At 46.1% G+C, this 19,201-nt stretch overlaps 1 protein-coding gene across 2 annotated transcripts in view; it reads left to right on the forward strand.

Annotated features, from left to right (window-relative positions):
- LOC127584095 (ras-related protein Rab-27A) overlaps nt 1-19,201 on the forward strand; it is a 128,138-nt gene that overhangs the window by 94,977 nt on the left and 13,960 nt on the right. For both annotated transcript variants that reach the window (XM_052040658.1, XM_052040659.1), the window contains 3 exons: nt 9,902-9,987; nt 14,096-14,199; nt 17,678-17,801. In XM_052040658.1, coding sequence (XP_051896618.1) covers nt 9,902-9,987; nt 14,096-14,199; nt 17,678-17,801 — 314 coding nt within the window. The remainder of the gene's footprint in view (nt 1-9,901; nt 9,988-14,095; nt 14,200-17,677; nt 17,802-19,201) is intronic.

Consider the following 19,201-nt stretch of genomic DNA (forward strand, 5'->3'; position numbering starts at 1 on the left):
GGGGCCTGACGGAATATTCCCCACGTTGCTTTGTGAGGCGAGGGAGGAGATTGCTGAACCATTGGTTAGGATCTTTGAGTCCTCGTTGTCCACGGGAATGGTACCGGAGGATTGGAGGGTGGCGAATGTTGTCCCCTTATTCAAAAAAGGTAGTAGGGATAGTCCAGGGAATTACAGACCGGTGAGCCTTACGTCTGTGGTGGGCAAGCTGTTAGAAAGGATTCTAAGAGATAGGATCTGTGAGCATTTAGAGAATCATGGACTGATTAGGGACAGCCAGCATGGCTTTGTGAAGGGAAGATCTTGCCTCTCAAGCCTGATAGGGTTCTTTGAGGAGGTGACCAGGAAGATTGATGAGGGTAGTGCAGTAGATGTGGTCTACATGGATTTTAGTAAGGTGTTTGACAAGGTTCCACATGGTAGGCTTCTTCGGTAGGTCAGAGGCCAAGGGATCCAGAGAGGCTTGGCAGTGTGGATTCAGAATTGGATTGCCTGTAGAAAGCAGAGGGTTGTGGTGGAGGGAGTGCATTCGGATTGGAGGGCTGTGACTAGTGGTGTCCCACAGGGATCGGTTCTGGGACCTGTACTTTTTGTGATATTTATTAATGACTTAGATGAGGGGGTGGAAGGCTGGGTTAGCAAGTTTGCAGATGAGACAAAGATCGGTGGTGTTGTGGATAGTGTGGAGGGCTGTCGAAGCTTACAGAGGGATATTGATAGGATGCAGAGCTGGGCTGAGAAGTGGCAGATGGAGTTCAATCCAGAGAAGTGTGAGGTGGTACGCTTTGGAAGGACAAACTCCAAGACGGAGTACAAGGTTAATGGCAGGATTTTGGGCAGTGTAGTGGAGCAGAGGGATCTGGGGGTTCATATTCGCAGATCACTGAATGTTGCCTCACAGGTGGATAGGGTAGTTAAGAAAGCTTATGGGATGTTGGCATTCATAAGTCATGGGATCGAGCTTAAGAGCTGTGAAGTAATGATGCAGCTTTACAAAACTCTGGTTAGACCACACTTAGAGTACTGTGTCCAGTTCTGGTCACCTCATAGGAAGGATGTGGAGGTGTTGGAAAGGGTGCAGAGGAGATTTACCAGGATGCTGCCTGGATTGGAGAGTATGGATTATGAGCAGAGACTAAAGGAGCTAGGGCTTTACTCTTTGGAGAGAAGGAGGATGAGGGGAGACATGATAGAGGTATACAAAATATTGAGAGGAATAGATCGAGTGGACAGCCAGTGCCTCTCTCCCAGGGTACCAATGCTCAATACAAGAGGGCATGGCTTTAAGTTAATGGGTGGGAAGTTCAAGGGAGATGTCAGAGGGAGATTTTTCACCCAGAGAGTTGTTGGTGCATGGAATGCACTGCCTGGGGTGGTGGTGGAGGCTGATACATTGGTCAAGTTCAAGAGATTGTTAGATAAGCGTATGGAGGAACTTAAAATAAAGGGATATGTGAGAGGAAGGGGTTGATAGTCTTTGGTGTGGTTAGAAGGTTGGCACAACATGGTGGGCCGAAGGTCCTGTATTGTGCTGTATTTTTCTGTGGTTCTATGGTAAGGTGTTCGTCTTGACCTGTGGTGGATGTGAGGGTCCACGGTGGTTTGTGGTGGGAGATCATGTGACTGGACCTCCTCCCAGGGACTTGTTGATAGAATTGGGCCTGGTAACTTAAAGGCTGCCTTCAGTAACTCATCGTCGAAGACATGACCACTGTTGACATGCCAAAGTTATTCTATTTTGTTGCTTAATTATTTGATTTTGAAGAACAGTTTGATCGAGTAATAATCCCATTGGCCATATTTGCCCTGCAAGTTGGTGCTGCAAGTGTGTACTTGCTGTACATTGTCACTTGCTGTTCAAAGACCAGGCTTGGCTCATCTTTAAAAGGAGAGAAAGCTGCAAACACCAGGCATTCCACAATGGTATCATGGTGCTCTTGGAACTGAGGAATGAGTCATGGGCACGTCCTCTGGCAAAGCTGCCTTCTCCACGCTGAGACCAGGCACCACCGAGTGGTTGAAGCCTCTTCAGTTCTCAGGTGCAGCACGGGGTGCTGGGGAGCTCCCCCTGGTGGAATCCGTGTGACCAGCAGACCAGCTCCCGATGTCATCAGTTTGGTTTGTGAGGTGGTTTCATACTTTGCAAGTGGATGATTCAGGAGGATACGTTTGGATGGTTTGATTACATAGAACATGGAACAGTACAACACGGGAACAGGCCCCTCAGCCTACAATGTCTGTGCTGAACACGACGCCAAATTAAACTAAATTCCTTCTGCCTGCATATAATCCACACCCCTCCATTCCCTGCATATTCACATGTCTGTCTGAAAGCCTCTTAAATGCCGCTATCATATCTGCCTCCTCCACCACTCCTGGCAACCCGTTCCAGGCGCCCACCAACTCTGTGTGTAAAATACTTGCCTTGCACATCTCCTTTAAACTTTCCCCCTCTCACCTTAAATGCATTCTACCCCAGGGATAAAAGATTCTGATTGTGTATCTATGTCTCTTGTAATTTTATAAACTTCTATCAGGTCTCCCCTCAGCCTCCGCCACTCCAGTTTGTCCAACCTCTCCTTGTAGCTCATACACTGTAATCCAGGCAGCTTCCTGGTCGTCTCATGAAATGACCTAGGCTGGTACAGCTGCAAGGCAAATCCTTTTTTTTTATGTTGAGGGTGAATTATGGCCATTGTTGATTGTGGTCTGAGTTTTCTCTTCCTTACTGTCTTCCTAGATTACCTAGAACCAGTGTTAGCCCAGCTCTGGGCTTGGTCAATGCTGCCCAACAGTAGATTCTAAGATAACCCAGTCCTGATGAAGGGTCTCGACCCGAAACGTTGACTGTCCATTTCCCTCCACAGATGCTGCCTGACCCGCTGATTTCCTCCAGCACCTCGTGTGTTGCTACAAATCACATTGGTCATGCTGCTGTATGAGAAAAGTGCAAAGAAATGCTTCCCACCATGCCAGAGGCTCTGGTCACCTTCTGCTCCATGGGCCCTTAAAGAAGAAAGCAGGAATTGTTTGGGCTATAGTTTTTGGAGAAAACTTGCTTTGTGTTGTGGCTCGTATAGAGATGGTGATGCTGCCCCAGTGCGTTTATCCCCACCGTGAAACTTGTGATGAGCAGAAATATTGTTAGGGAATCCACAGTCCATTTGGACAATCAGGTCAGCAAACACAGTACTGAGTATTAATGAGGGAGGGGCTTTGCTGAGTGCATCTAATGGAACAAATGAAAATAAGGTAAAAGTGAACTCTTTTGGAAATTGCGTAAATTTTGGGAATAATGTTAAATGGATTTTGATCTTCAAGTCTGCAACTCCCTTGCACCTTGAACATTTGAATAAGGCACGGTTGGCTAAATTCCTGCCTCAACCCATCTCGTGTTTTGATGCTCAGATTAACTTCATTCCACCCCCAACCTTCCGCCCTGAACATTTACTGGTTTTATCAAACAGTGACAAATTCTGGTGAGAGGCTTTCCTCCTCCTGATGTCCTGTCTTTCCCTGTTTCTGCCACCTTCTTTCTGTCTTCCCTGGTCTTCTCATCCACATGCTTATCCTTTTTCTTCCCTGCTTGGATTAAGAATCTAAATCTTCGCTAAACTAAAAATAAACAGGGTATGAGTGACCCCCAAGACACTTGAGTCAGGGTTAGTTATCCAGTGACATCTCTTCAGTTGTTCTGTTTCTGTCGATCAGATTCAGCCACAAGTATCATTTTTCCTCCATCACCAATCCTGCAGTTCCAGGCACTGCACTCGGCTGATGCAGACCCACGTTGGTCCAGTTCCACTCCAGCCTCTGAGACTGGTGCCAAGTTACGCAGAAAAATTGTTCTGATCATTTCTTCACCGCCTCCAGTAGATCACAGCTTGGCATTTCTTGGAATTCCACATTTTTGGGCTCCACTGTAACTATATTGCTGCATTCAGTTCTTGAACCGACTGGCACAACCCTAATCACTACAGTTTAACAACATGGCGACCACTTTGATCACTTTGCATTACAATGGACTTTGTTTATTTTTGTTCTAATTGTGTTCTTTCTTGTAAAAATTGTTTAATTTATGCTTTTCTTGTGAATGTGATGCAATGTGCCTGTGATGCTGCTGCAAGTAAGTTTTTCATTGCATCTGTGCACACATGTACTTGTGCAGATGGCAATACACTTGACTTTGCTTTTTCCTGCCACTGCCCTGCACTGCCAGTCCTCTCCCTTGTTTTAATATCTAGAACTTGAAGAATTTTTCTTTAAGGTAGGGAGCTTGCAAAACTTCACTCTTCCTTTGAGAATTGAATCATGTCTAGGTCCCTTGCAGTCAAATCCAGATCCAGGAGATGATTGTGAAGGGAGTTGAGAACTGGATGATATATATGTGGGAATGAGTAATCTGCATGTAGCTACAAACTCCCAGCATACACAATTTATCCTTTCATGTAAGTGCTTAATTTTAAGAGCTTGATGTCTGTTTTCGCCTCTTCATCCACCAAAGACTTTGCTTAAGTGTCTAAGTACACCACTTCAGAAAATGTGTTCCAACATCTCCCTCGCTTTCCAACCTCGATTGACTTGTTATTGAGCTGCAGTCTTTGATCCTATCCTTCAACTGGCTTTTATTTCCGGGCGTTAGTTTTGGATTTGGACGACTTGTTTTGCAATTCCCTTACCCTTTACTGCTGTGTCTCCTCCCAGTTTCTTTTACCTGAATAAATAAAGTTCATATTTTTGGTTTAGAATGTTTCGCACAGCAGGTTGAGTTCTCGTTCTGCCTCTATTGAGTTCTCTGAACACAACTAATGGCCTTGTTAATAGGGTTTTGGTCTCTGTTGATGCATTGCTGCAAGATGCTGACAGCACACCGAGGCTGATGCATTAGGAGAGATGTTGTGTCTCCGTTAACTGCAGGATGGTCTGCACGTGATCCTGCTTCCCAGATGGCTCAATCACCAGAGGTTTTCATCTATGAAACTTGTAATGGAGTAGAATACATCTTAAAGATTTCTTCAATTAGTTGCATGCTGTTGCCTTGGCAACTACAGTCTTGCTTCATTCTGTAATCTGTCATCAAAGAATATTTTTGTGCAAGTTGGAAGCTCACTTGTAGTTGGTAAAATCATGCTCTTAGACTACATTAAAAACCTGGGTTAATTGGGATTTGCTGTTGTTTGGAAATCCTTTGGCACAACTTTGGGTTTCAACATTCCCCAGACCTGACTCCACAACATTCGGAGGGGGCGGGGGCGGGGGCGGTGGTGGGCAGGATGGCAGATGTAAAGCCAGTGGATAAAAAAACACTGACATCCCTTTAATTTGCTTCCATTTGCTTCTCCAAACAGGGAAAATCAAACTGAGACAACAATGGGAAACACACAGAAGCAAATGTCACTGTAATGTTTCGCGCCAGGAAAGGTCAATAAAAAGAAACAGTTGGTCTTCACGTGAGAACCTAGACCTTGCCTTGTGGGTTGACTTCCCAGCAGGGCTCATGGTGTGCCACGCTGGTTATTTGTTGTCTGGTGATAATTCCATCCCAGTGGAGTTCAAAAAACCAAGGTTTGGCCCTGGAACATTATTACTACATCCATCTGTGCCACAAATTCTGATCACCAAGTCTCTGAGGAGCATAAATTGCAGCTACAGACTTAAGATCTACTTATATTTAACGAGCATCCTTCTCTTTGCTGTCTCTCACTGTGTCAGACCCTCTGCAATAATTGGGAGTAATTTTAGAAGTTTTATTTTCATACTTCTGAATGTTGATGGTTTGAGGGGAACAAGGTTTTTGTCACTAGTGTGTAGGAGCTAAATTAGTAAGTGCCATTGAAATGGTGCCCTCGATCAGCTCTTGGGTAATAACTATCAATTGATTTTAATACAGTTTCCACATAATAGCAGGTTCATTGACTTCTCTTGGTTAAATTTTCACATTATCAGGAAGACATTTCTTCCTTCCCTTTTTCCCCTTCCCAAATGTTTACAAAGAAAAGCTTTAAATTGACTCCAAAGATGACCATATCTATTTGATGTCTTCACAAACTGTGCCTCAAGTGTTGGGATTACTGTTTCCATTTTACTGTCGGAACGATAATGAGAGCTGAAAGTTGACTGTAAATAACAAATGTCCCATGTGACATTTGGAGCTGGTAGTTTTGAGTTGTATTTTTGCAATATTTCCCTAGATTTCAAAGCAGGGATTAAAGGGATGCAAAAAAACAAACTGCTGGAGGGACTCGAGGGTCAGGCAGCATCTGTGGAGGGAAATAGTCAACGTTTCAGGTTGAGACCCTTCATCTGGACTGTCCATTTCCCTCCACAGATGCTGCCTGACCCTCTTGAGCCCCTCCAGCAGTTTGTCTCTTGCTCCAGATTCCAGCATCTGCAGTCTCTTGTGTCTCCATTAAAGGGATGCATTCAGAATGCACCTTTCGCAGTATCCAGTGTCTTACCGTGATTGAAGTGTTCTAACTTTTGCAAAACAAGAAATACAACATCTGATTTGAGTAGCGGGCAGTGCCACGTGTGGAGTGTTTTGGTGGTGATGGTTGACTATGGTACTGAGGAGGGTGCCCCCACCCTTTCCATATAGCATCTGTTGTGAGCACGGCTGGGCTTGGGTTTAACATCTGACCTGAGCAATGCTACCTCTGACAGTGCAACACTTCCTCACATCTGTACCAGAGTGCCAACGTAGTAATCAGCGAGCCAGGAAGTCACACAGGAATGACGTGCCTCCTGCAGTTTCATTTGGTTGAAGTGGAGACGTAGCTCTCCGTGTAGTGTGATCTTACACTGCTCAACCTCCTGGGTGCACCATCACATTCTTCAGTGACATCCCAATGAAGGGTTGGTGCTGTTTCAGACTGCTCCTAACTAATACCTGCTACTGAATGTGCAGCTTGTGCCCATGTTTGAGAAGGCCGTCCAAGGTCAAAACTGCTGAATTCTTGGCATAGCTTGGTTCCTGCAATCGAAAGTAACTCTGGTCATTGATTACACAAATGCTGCCCTTGTCACAGGGTCACTGATGAACTGATGATCAAGTGCCGGTTAGATAAAAAGAAACCAAACCAGAAAATTCCAGAAACACCCAACAGGTGTTTGAAACGTTGATTCAGTTTCTCCCTCCACAGATGCTGCCTGACACGAATGGTTCTGGCATTTTCTGCTTTTTGTTTCAGATTTCTAGCATTTGCAGTTTTTTGCTTCAGATTCACTCTTTCTGTTGGCCTTTCTCTTCCAAGATTTTAAGATTTTATTCCAATTTGCTGACAGTGAAGGTCTTTATAAGATCGGTCTGGTCCATAGCGTGGACACAGGAGACTGCAGCTGCTGGAATCTGGAGGTCCTGATGCAGGGTCTCGACCCGAAACATTGACAATTCCTTCTCCCCCCGCCCCCAACAGATGCCTCTCGACCCACTGAGTTTCTCCAGCAGATTGTTTGTTGCTCCACATTTCAGGGTCTGCAGTCTCCTGTGTCTCCACCTAAACAATCCCCAACTGTTTCAGATTACAAGTGGGACTGTGTCATTGATCTCATGATTAGAGTGTTGCCTCTGAAATCATCTGCTGTGGATGTTGAAATGCAGTGATTAAAACAATTGACGATTTGCAGTTTAATAATTTCTTGATTTCAAGTAGCAAATTATTAGGAGAGCTGTTTCTGCTGACTTGTAACCTGCTTAATTCTCTGTGTAAGTTGAATTACTCCGATATCCCTGACCTTTTATTGCAGCCCATCACGTTTCAAGATCTGTGAGTGCCTTCCAGTCATATCCGAGCTCCTGCCTTGCTCTGTCATGTTTTGCTCTTGGCTGGGTGGATGGAAGGGCTGCTGCTACAGTCTGTGGCCGTGAGTGAAATGTAATCAGCTTCAGCAGGAACGCACTGAGCTGGAAGGAGCAAAGCAACAAAGCACCACTTTGAGCCATCGAGGCTTCCCAACAAAATAATAGATTGCGCAGTGTGAACGAGAAATTTCTTCATAGAGTTGTTCAGATCCAAAATGCATTCCCTTTGAGGGCAAGAATTCTCTTCCTTAAAATTTTCAAGTTATCAATCATTTGCCTTTTTATGTGAATTAATTTCCGAGGATAATGGAGAAAGGTTGGGAATGGGATTAAGTGATGCCACTCCTTTGAATTACTAGCCCTGAAGTAGTCTCCCTAGATGTGATATTCCCTGACCTACTAAGACATTTGGATTGGGTTCATCACGATGTTGTGCCGGAGTTAAACGGGATTGTTCACAGACCCGATAGGACCCAGTCTTGCACATGCAGTGCTGCACACAACACACTTTATTGCTGAGTTACAACAAGTGGTACTTACCTCGGGAGTGCGCCTGAGCCCGTTTAACTGCAGCGCCCCATTCCGATCGGTCCACGACCTAACCTGTGGTGACCCAAATCCAAGAGACCTCACCACTGGTGTGCTCACTCTTTTATACCCTGGTCACTTCTCTCCACCCCGACCTGGGTCCATCCTTTGTCCAGTTCGACCCATCACGTGACCATTGCCTCAGGCACTGCAGGCTCATGTTTGCAGAGACAGTACCTCGGTTACCGAGCACCCAGGTCACCCTCCCCCGCGCACACACACACATTTGATCCCAGCAATTGTTCCTTGCGCTCTCTGGCTGACATTTCGGGATTCTTACTGCACAAGGACAGTACAGTTTTTGCCAACGTCCCTCATTACTGTCTCCATCAGACGTCTACTTGCTCTCTGTCACGAAGCCTCTCTGTCCTGCCATTTCCTCATCATCCTCTCCTTCATTTTAAAAGCCAGAACCATGTAACCACTTCTCTAACAACCAGCATGAGGCCACCGGGACACATACGGTTTGTTAAAATACTTGGAATAATTCTTGTGAATTTTAATTTTACCGTTTTAAACCCTGGGTGAGGAAAATGAAAGAAGTAATCTGGAAGGAAAGGCAGTACTTCCCTCTCACCGCTGCTTCTGCTCCTGGGGGTTGAACTTCCAGTGGAGTGGAGTTTCCTGGCCAACTTTGGCTTGGGGTCACAGAACTAAACCAACTGTAACCAGGACCAGTATAACTGATATTTGTGAATGTGCAAGTCCCGACACTTATCCTTGGTTCATAAGCACTTTGACCTGACTTCCAATTGCAGGGAAAGTGAACGAGCCCTCAGACACTTGTCAACTGTCTGGGGGGCTCGTTCACTTTCTCTGAGACTGGAAGTCAGGTCAAAGTGATGGGCGTAACATAATGCAAAGTAGCAGCTTCACACCAGAGTCATACTTGTGGCCGTTTTGAGGAAAAGCTGGTGTTTCAGCAGAAGGGATACGTCTGAGGTTAGGGGAAGGGGGTTAACTTTTGATTGCAATTGATCCATGGGGATGTGAGCAAAAGACAAGCTGCTGGAGGAACTGGGTGGGTCAGGCAGCATCTGTGGGGGAGGAACAGACAGTCGATGTTTCGGGTTGAGACCCTGCACCTTTGTGTGATGTTTGGGAATGTCCCGGTCAGTGCAGTCACAGTCCCACCTGATGTGGAAAGACTATTTTGGCGAAGGTGATGGTGCTCAGGGCAGTCAGTTTTTTAAATGTTAGAAATATGCAGGCCAGGTAACGGGGACTGGATGGAATGGAGCCTACGTCAGCACTCAGTTCACTGAAGTCTATTGACTGGCATCTGCAGATGATGCAAGGAAACAGACATTGACCTTTCAGATGCTGTTGGCTTTAAAACCAGTGTTACGCACACCACTTTATATTCTGGCAGCTTGATGCAACTTGTCCAGAAATGTAGCAAGTATAACGTCAGACATCCTCAGCTGTGGCCACTTGTATTGTCCTGCTTGGCAGGCTGCTGTTGGAACCTGGTGAAGTGGTTTATAATAACATTTGTCATTTTTCACCTAGGTCTATAAGCCCAGTGGCCCAGACGGCAGTGCAGGAAGGGGGCAGAGGATTCACCTTCAGCTCTGGGACACAGCTGGCCAGGAGAGGTGGGCGTTTATCATTTCAAATCGTCTATTAATGTAGTGTAAGACTTGTGGAGATGAAGTCCCACCTTCCTTTTCTTCTGCACAGACGGGGACAGACCTGATCACTCAATATGTGGTTGGGCACAAATGGGCTTCCACCAGCATCCGTAAATGTAACCAGACCCACAGTTGTCTCGAGGGGCTGTGTACAGTGGAGCGTACTGATGCTGGCGTGTGGCCGGGGGGGCTGGCGTGTGGTTGAGAGTACTGGCGTGGGGGGGGGGCTCTGGCGTGTGGCCAGGGGGTGCTGGCGTGTGGTGATGCCTGACCAGTCACTCCTCCCCATCGCATCACTCCCCATTGCTGAATTATCTTTCCGTTTAAATGCTTCCTCTGAACTCCTATTTATACTTCAAGCTTCTGTAGGATGGAGAAGTTGTGGACCAAGATACATTTTTGTTTAAAACAACATTTTATAAATAGTTTTAGAGCAGATGTACCCAACTTTTCCCTTATTGCTCACCTCTCATCATTAACATTTCATACTTTAATGCCTTTAATACAAATGTTTATGGTGCTCTGACCATCCCTGCAGTGTGTGGGTAAACGTGCTGCCTTACAAACCAGCCGTTGAAGAGCCGGCTCTGCTGTGACAGGCACGTGTTTTATTGTCTGGAACATGCTCGTGTAATCAAGTTGACAAATTGCTGTACATTTTGGTTATCACACAACTTCAACTCTAAACCCTAGGACGTTAATATTTCCTAGATTATGTCTACCACCACAGTTGACTCCCATTTACTTTTCATTTTTTAAACCAGACTCCTGGTGTGTTGATGCTGATTTGTTCTGTGAGCAGCTTGTGTGACTGTGGGATAACTGAACCAAAGCTCAGACGTAGGACGCTGGTGTAGGAGCAATCAGTCACATACCCCAGGACTTTCTGTGACCTTGTGGTTATTTCTCCCTCTGAGTATCAGAACAATTCCCTTTTGAATGAACCTGCTCGCAGTACCCTTTCCAATAGTGGTTCCACATACCCACTGCTTGCAGCATAAAAACCTGCCACCCCACGTTTGAAGTCCTGTGGTTTTTGAGCAGATTGAAACCAACCTCAAGTCTCCACCATCAGCTGTTCTTATATTTTCTTCCTTCAACTAAAGAGCAGCTCAGTGGTGCAGCTGGTAGGGTGGCCACCTCAACACCAGAGACGCTGGTTCAATCCTGACCTCGGGTGCTGTCTCTGTGGAGTTTGCACGTTCTCCCTGTATCTGCATGGGTTTCCCCCCGGGTGCTCCGGTTTCCTCCCACATCCCAAAGGTGTACAGGTTGGTAAGTGATTTGGCTGTTGTGAATTGCCCCTAGTGTAGGTGGGTGGTAGATGGGGGATTGACGGGAATGTGGAGAGAGAAAATCAGCAAGATTAACATAAGGTTGGTGTTAATGGCTGATGGTTGGCACAGACTCGATGGGCCAAAGGGCCTGTTTCCACACTGTATCTCTCTATGTCCAGGATGTATATCCTGTACACCTTTCATTGCTCACTCCCTGTGCTGAGAACACTTTCCAACATGCAGTTCTAAGCAGAGGGATTTATAATTAATGGGACCGCTCTGCATTTTGGGAAAACACCATTTGGCAAAGCCACCCCTCCGTGTCCCGTCCCCCTGCCCCCTCCGTGTCCCCTCCCCTCCCCCTCCCCCTCCGTGTCCCGTCCCCCTCCCCCTCCGTCTCCCGTCCCCCTCCCCCTCCGTGTCCTGTCCCTCTCCGTGTCCCGTTCCCTCCCCATGGTCCCGTTCCCTCCTCCTCCGTGTCCCTCCACCTGCCCCCTCCGTGTCCCGTGTCCCGTCCCCCTGCCCCTCCGTGCCGTTTCCCCATATTCTGTGGTTTCTTTAATATACAAACCACTGCTTATGTCTGCCTTCAACATAGTGGAGCCGCCACAGGCTTTGAGAATTCCAAAGGTTCAGCACCTCTGGACAATGAAATTTATTCTCCTCCGAGTTTTTTTAGGCCAATTCCATATTCTTAGTGTGAACCAAAAAAACTGCAGACACTGTAGGTCTGAAATAAAGCTGGAAGATGTGGGAAACATTGAGCATTATCCCTTATTTTTAGCCGCTGTTCCCTGGTTTGGACACTCCAGCAGGGAAGCATCATCCCCTGTCAAACCCTGAAGGAATTTTACTAACGTCAGTCTGCCTGTTTAATTGCTCCTTGGAGGACAATTCCATAGCCTCAGGCAGGTCCCCTTCATTGCAGCTTCTATATCACCCTCATGTCCTTCCTTGGGGATGGAGACCAGACCCACACACAATATTACCAGGGTCCGATATGATCTCAGTAGGGGTCATCTTTACTCCTGTGCTCAAAACAACTTGCAGTAAAGGCCAAACAACATTTGCCTTCCTATTAGCTCAGCATCCTACATGTTAGCTTAGTAATTCCTGTAGAAGGATACTTGGTCGCTCCCAATGCTTTTCAGTTTTCACCAATTTAAAAAAAAAAACTTTTAAAATTTTTTGACACCAAAGTGAATGACTTTCCATTTTTCCACATTGGGATTCTAAACATGGTATCCTCTCCCAGTCCCTCAGCGTGCCTGTATTCCCTGTGCATCTCTCTGCACCTCTCTCACACTTCCACCCTGCCAGCCAGCTTTGAACGGTAAGCAAACCTGGAAATACTCCACTTGGTTCCCACATCCAAGTCGTTCATGTAGATTGTGAACAACTGGGAACTTCGTGCTGATCTCTGTGCCTCCACAATTCGCATCCTCCCAACTGAAAATGACCCGGTTGGTCTTGTTGTTTCCTGCCGTTAGCAATCCCTAATGCACATGGTCTAATTTTCTTAATGTGGTGTCTTATTGAAGCCTTCTGAAAGTCCTACCCACCACATCTGCTGGTTCTCCCTTGTCTAATGTTCTAGTTACTACCTCTAGTTATTAGATGTGTCAAATATAGTTTCTGTTTCATAAGCTTGTAGTGACTCTCCCCAATTTACAGTCCTTTACTATTTTCCAAATGTCCTGTACCCACATGCTGAGGGATGCATTCTCATATCTTCTCTGCCTTGATGTTGGGCTCACCCGTCTGCAGCTCCTGTTTTGTCTCCCTCTAAGTAACTGCATTATATTTGTTGCCTTCTAACCGTGTGGGAACTGTCTGGAATCTCTGGGCTTTTGGAAGATGAAAACCTCTTCTAAACCTTGGGACGTAGGTCATTAGTTCTAGGCATTCATTGCATTTTAATGCCATTAATTTCTCCCTACTTGTTTTGTTCTTGCTAATCTCTGCAGCTCCTCAGATCGGTTGTTTTCTCCAGTATTTCCAGGAGTTTCTATGAATTGTGTGATGGACACCAATATATTTTGTGTAATTTCTAAGCCATTTCCTTATTTCAATGTATTAGAATATTCTTTTTTTCCCAAGGAGCTCACCTTTTTTGCTGCAGCCTCTTTGTCTCCATGCTTTCACAGTCTTGTTTAGATTTAAGAAGCTTAGGATAGCCTCTGCAGTAATGATTCTGTATTCATTAGGACGAAAGCCCAAGGTAGGTCCTGGTCAGGTTCTTACAGGCATTTTCCACTCTAATTTGACCTTTTTTGCATTTATAACATAAATTGCAATTCTCTTGATCCAACTGTCTGCTTCTACAGCCTTGATGCAGAAATAATCAAAAGGTTTTGAGTGGAGTTTGGTTCCACCAGGGATGGGCGGATGGTCCCTCACACTGGATGCTGTAGTCATTGTCTCTACAGCTACCTGGGTTGGAAAGACCCCCCTGTTCTCTGGTGGAGGGACCTTTGTCATTGAGCAGGAGGTAAGAAGGTGACCCTGGGGGGTTGGGGTGGAAGCAAAGGGATGTGTGGCTGGAATCTCAGGCAGGGAACGGGGGGGCGGTGGGGGAGGGGAAGGATCTCCAGACCACCGACCTGTTGGGAATGTCTGGCTCTGTCAGCCCCAGCTTCCCCAGGCAGGAGCTCCCATTGACGACGACATTTCCTTTACTTCTGGTTTGGTGTTTTCCAAACTTGTGCACAGACTCAGCTACAGGTGGCACCGGGTTTTTGTCTCATTGAAGCTCCCTGGGTGATCTATTACAGAGGGTTTCTCGTCTCTTCCAGGTTCCGTAGCCTAACGACTGCCTTCTTCAGAGATGCGATGGGTTTCCTATTGCTGTTTGACTTGACGAATGAGCAAAGCTTCCTCAACGTCAGAAACTGGATCAGTAAGTTCAGCTGGGGAATTATTTCCCTCTCCTTTGGAAGCTTGCTTCTGTTTGCTTAAAGCATGTATGTGTGTGCTCTTTTTGTGCTTTGACATGGTCGGTGTATGCTCAGGTTGTACCGGTGCACTGGTGCCTGGGTTTCTCTGCAAGATCAGACAGGTCAGATCTCTCGGGCTTTTGTCCTGATGTCCTTGTAATGAGGTCAGCAACAGCAGGGATAAAGGTCTGTTCACATGCCTCACCACGGAAATCTGTGGGACTTGAGGATTAGAACCATGTGCAGCTGTCAGTGTGAGGTGGATCAGAAGGACAATGCAAGGACAAATGTCGTTGCATTTGTAGAGTTTTGTTTTTTAGCCTTAATCTCACATTGGTATCTATACACAGATTTAGAAATTCATTCACCAAGAAGTGACTGGGTTTTTTTCCCTGTATTTGTTGATCAGTTTATGACCACTCCTGGACTGTGTGCAGACTGTGTTCTGTCCACCTTCCAGCTCGTTGCTCTGATAAACCTGCCAGAGGAGATGACAATTCCCCAGCCCATCTGTGTGCAATCCACAGAGCCTGCCCTCACACCCGGTGCATGGAGCCTGCCCTCGCACCCGGTGCATGGAGCCCGCCCTCGCACCCGGTGCGCGGGGCCCGCCCTCGCACCCGGTGCGCAGGGCTGCAGCAGCTCTCCCTGGGCTTGCCCTTCACACTTCTGATGCCCAAGTTGTTGTTTTATTTCTTTGACTCCCTCTCCCTCCATAGTAATATCATCCTGCCTTTTACCACAGCGTTCTGACACTGACAGGATTTACTTAATATCTGGCAGATTTGAAATGATTTAGTGACATAAACCACTTTAACTGTGCTGCTGACCTCCTGACCACTTGAGAGGTTATGGAAGGGTTGACTGTAAAAACATCTTCACCAGGATTTTAATGTTATATGGAATGGTAAAGAAACCTCTCATTGTGTTTTATTGGTTATAGTTTAATAATTTTCATTTAAATATCTGACTGTATTTCTTTCAGTGACACCTCACTGGTGGTTATCCCAACCTTCCCACCACCACCACCACCACCGCCCCCCCCCCATCCCCCACCCCAGCTCCCCAGTAGTTTTCTCAGCCAAACTTCATGTACTTATTGTACAGCAGAGCGGGAATCATTCCTGGATTTCAGACTTTCTGGGAATTTAGTATACAAAGGAGCCAGAGACATTTGGGGAGTTTAAGATTTGTCCATTTGAAACATACAGTATGCCTCACCTCCAAATGGCTTCTGTTACTTTTCTCTTGTTTGCAGTAAATTAGTTTTTCAGTTTTGCTGCAATTCATGAATAACGTATATAGAAAGCAAAGGACCTGCAGCACTGAAAAGATTTGAAGGGGGCTGCAGCACTGAGTTTCTGGGTGCTGCACAGATCCCTCCCAGAAGCCTAGGCTTGGACTGTTTGTGTGTTGTTGCCCTATGTCCCAAGGAAGTCAGGCAGTCGCTCTGTGAACAAAGCAACTTCTGGTGCAAGAGGTTCAGAAGTTTCAAACTGAGTTCATTTCAATGTAAGGTCTTGTATTGTTTGAAAACAGAAGGATGCTTCCATAAAGGATTACTTGAGAATGACATCCTGCTGCAGAGAAACGTACATATCTGATGCAGAATATCAGCCACTAGCTGGGGAATCTGCACAATAGTTTGGATGCAGAAGGTGAAGATTCCACAGATCTTTTTTCTCTGCCTTTGTTCCACAGATGCCTGTTGGTACTGTGTTCAGTTCTGGTCGCCTCATTATAGGAAGGATGTGGAGGCGTTGGAGAGGGTGCAGAGGAGATTTACCAGGATGCTGCCTAGATTGGAGAGTATTGAATATGAGGAGAGGCTTAAGGTGCTAGGGCTTTATTCACTGGAAAGGAGGAGGATGAGAGGCGACATGATAGAGGTATATAAGATATTGAGAGGAATAGATAGAGTAGACAGTCAGCGCCTCCTTCCCAGGGCACCAATGCTCAAGACGAGAGGTCATGGCTTTAAGGTTATGGGTGGGAGGTTCAGGGGAGATGTCAGAGGGAGGTTTTTCCATGCACCAACCCAAAGAGTGGTTGGTGCATGGAATGCACTGCCTGGGGTGGTGGTGGAGGCAGATACATTGAACAGGTTCAAGAGCTTGTTGGATAGGCATATGGAGGAACGTGAGATAGAGGGATATGCGGGAGGAAGGGGTTAGGTAGTGTGAGGGTGGTCTGATGGAAGGCACAACACGGTGGGCCGAAGGGCCTGTTTTGTGCTGTATGGTTCCATGGTTCGGTGAAGTGAAATGCACAAAGTTCACAAACTAGCCCTGGAGAGATGGTGCTGATGTACAGTTAACTAGAACATAGAAAACCTACAGCACAATTCAGGCCCTTCGGCCCACAAAGCTGTGCCGAGCATGTCCCTACCTCAGAAATTACTAGGCTTACCCATAGCCCTCTATTTTTCTCAGCTCCATGTACCTATCCAAAAGTTTCTTAAAAGACCCTATCGTATCCGCCTCCACCACTGTTTCCAGCAGCCCATTCCACGCACTCACCACTCTCTGAGTAAAAAACTTACCCCTGACATCTCCTCTATGTCTACTCCCCTGCACCTTAAACCTGTGTCCTCTTGTGGCAACCATTTCAGCCCTGGGGAAAAGCCTCTGACTATCTACCCGATCAATACCTCTCATCATCTTATATACCTCTATCAGGTCCCCCCTCATCCTCTGTCGCTCCAAGGAGAAAAGGCTGAGTTCCCTCAACCTGCTTTCATAAGGCATGCCCTGCAATCCAGGCAGCATCCTTGTAAATCTTCTCTGCACCCTCTCTATGGCCTCCACATCCTTCTTGTGGTGAGGTGGCCAGAACTGAGCACAATACTCCAAGGGGGGTCTGACCAGGGTCCTATATAGCTGCAACTATACCTCTCGGCTCCTAAATTTGATTCCCTGATTGATGAAGGACAATACACCATATGCCTTCTTAACCACAGAGTCCTAACCTGCGCAGGCCGCTTTGAGCGTCCTATGGACTCGGACCCCAAGATCCCTCTGATCCTCCACACTGCCAGGAGTCCTACCATTAATACTATATTCTGCCATCATATTTGACCTACCAAAATGAACCACTTCACACTTATCTGGGTTGAACTGCATCTGCCACTTCTCAGCCCAACTTTGCATCCTATCTATGTCCTGCTGTAACTTTCAAATAAAATTATCTCATGACTTTTTATTTTAGGAAGTGAAATATTCTTTGGCCACAATGGTGCCTGTTATTAGAATACTTTTTTTCCCAAGGAGCTCACTGTTTTTGATGTGACAGTGTTAACCATGGGGAGGTGATTGATGCTGGAATTACCTTTGTGTTTTCTGCCTCCCAGCTGACCGGTAATCTGAGGGATATAACTTACCTTTTAACTTCAATGTGATCCTTTGTCTCTGTGATTCTCTCATTAGTAACTGTTGTTCCTAGGTCAGCTTCAGATGCATGCTTATTGTGAAAACCCAGATATTGTATTATGCGGCAATAAATGTGATTTGGAGGATCAGAGGGCTGTAAAAGAAGAGGATGCAAAGGAGTTGGCAGAGAAATATGGGTGAGTGTAATTCTCCCAACTGAGAAAATATGTTAGTTTGATGATGAGTCCTTCATTTCCATCCATATTTTATTGGATACAGTAACCCCCACCATTGGATTGAGCATTGGGAGGTTGCATTCCTGGAAAACAGTCCGTATCGCAGTTTTCCACAACGTGAAGCTGCATCATCTACACGTTCGTCAAGAAACGAGAGCTGAATGTAACAGTTTGTGTTTATTTATCTACATTTTTTCCCCACATGAGTGAATTTTATTCCAAATGTCAAATTTTTGGGTAGTGACTTATGAATTCTGTCAGGGTGAGTTTCCACTACCCGAATGGTTGTAACGCAGGGATCGCCTGTACAGTGGATAAAACAGCCTGGAGTATCATCATTCGGCTCTGTGTTCAATAAGACCCCTGTGGAAATGGTAACAGGTTAAACAGTGAAGATTGCAGTGCAACTGTTCTTCCTCTGTGAGAGTCGGATGCAAGTGCGTTCAATTTAATGTTTTCAAACAAATTCTAAAAACTGGAACGCCCGATTAATTAGATCCTCCAGTGCTCTGTGTAAAGTGTAACCTGGGAGTGGGACGTTAACGTCGTATACAAACGCAGGGATTTTGGAACAGGAGCCATGTGACCCCTGAGATGCTCTGCCACATCATGAGATCACGCTGGTTGATTGTACCCTCCTGTCGACCTGCAGTAACCTGTCACCCCCTTTATTCATTATCCAACCACCTCTGTCTTAAAAGTATTCAAAGACTGTGCTTCCATTGTCCTTTGAGGAAGAGGGTTGCAACTTCCTGAGAGGGCACATTTTAGCTCATTTCTTTCAAAAATGGATGACCCTGATTTATCAACAGTGATCCACTGGTTCGAGGTTCTCCCACAAAAGGGAACACCCTCTCCACCAGGACCCTGTCACGACCCCTAGGATCCTGCAGGCTTCAATCAAGTCTCCACTCACTATTCCACACTGTGACAGATCCAAGCCTGGTCTGTCCAACCTTCACTCACGAGACAACTCGCCCACTGTGGGCTTCCATCCAGTGACCCTCAGAACTACTTCCAGTGCATGAACAGTACTGTACCTGGTACTCCAGATGTGGTCTCCCCAATGGCCCACATAACTGAAGCATAAGTTACCCTTCTCAGTGTTCAATTCACCCAGCAACAAACAATAACATCCTGGTGGCTTTCCCAGTTCCCTGTTGTACCTGCCTACCAGCCTCTGTGAGTCATGCATGAGGACACCCATATCCCTCTGTATCGCAGAGCCCTGAAACCTCTCAACTTTTAGATAATATGCTTCATTTTTGTTCTGATTTAATAATCTTACAAAGTACTGGTAAGCTGTGTTGCAGACTAATTATTGCTTCTCCATAGTGCTTACAGTGAAGATTTGAGTGTTT

The sequence above is a fragment of the Pristis pectinata genome, chromosome 28 (assembly GCF_009764475.1).
Source record: "Pristis pectinata isolate sPriPec2 chromosome 28, sPriPec2.1.pri, whole genome shotgun sequence".
Lineage (NCBI taxonomy): Eukaryota > Metazoa > Chordata > Chondrichthyes > Rhinopristiformes > Pristidae > Pristis > Pristis pectinata.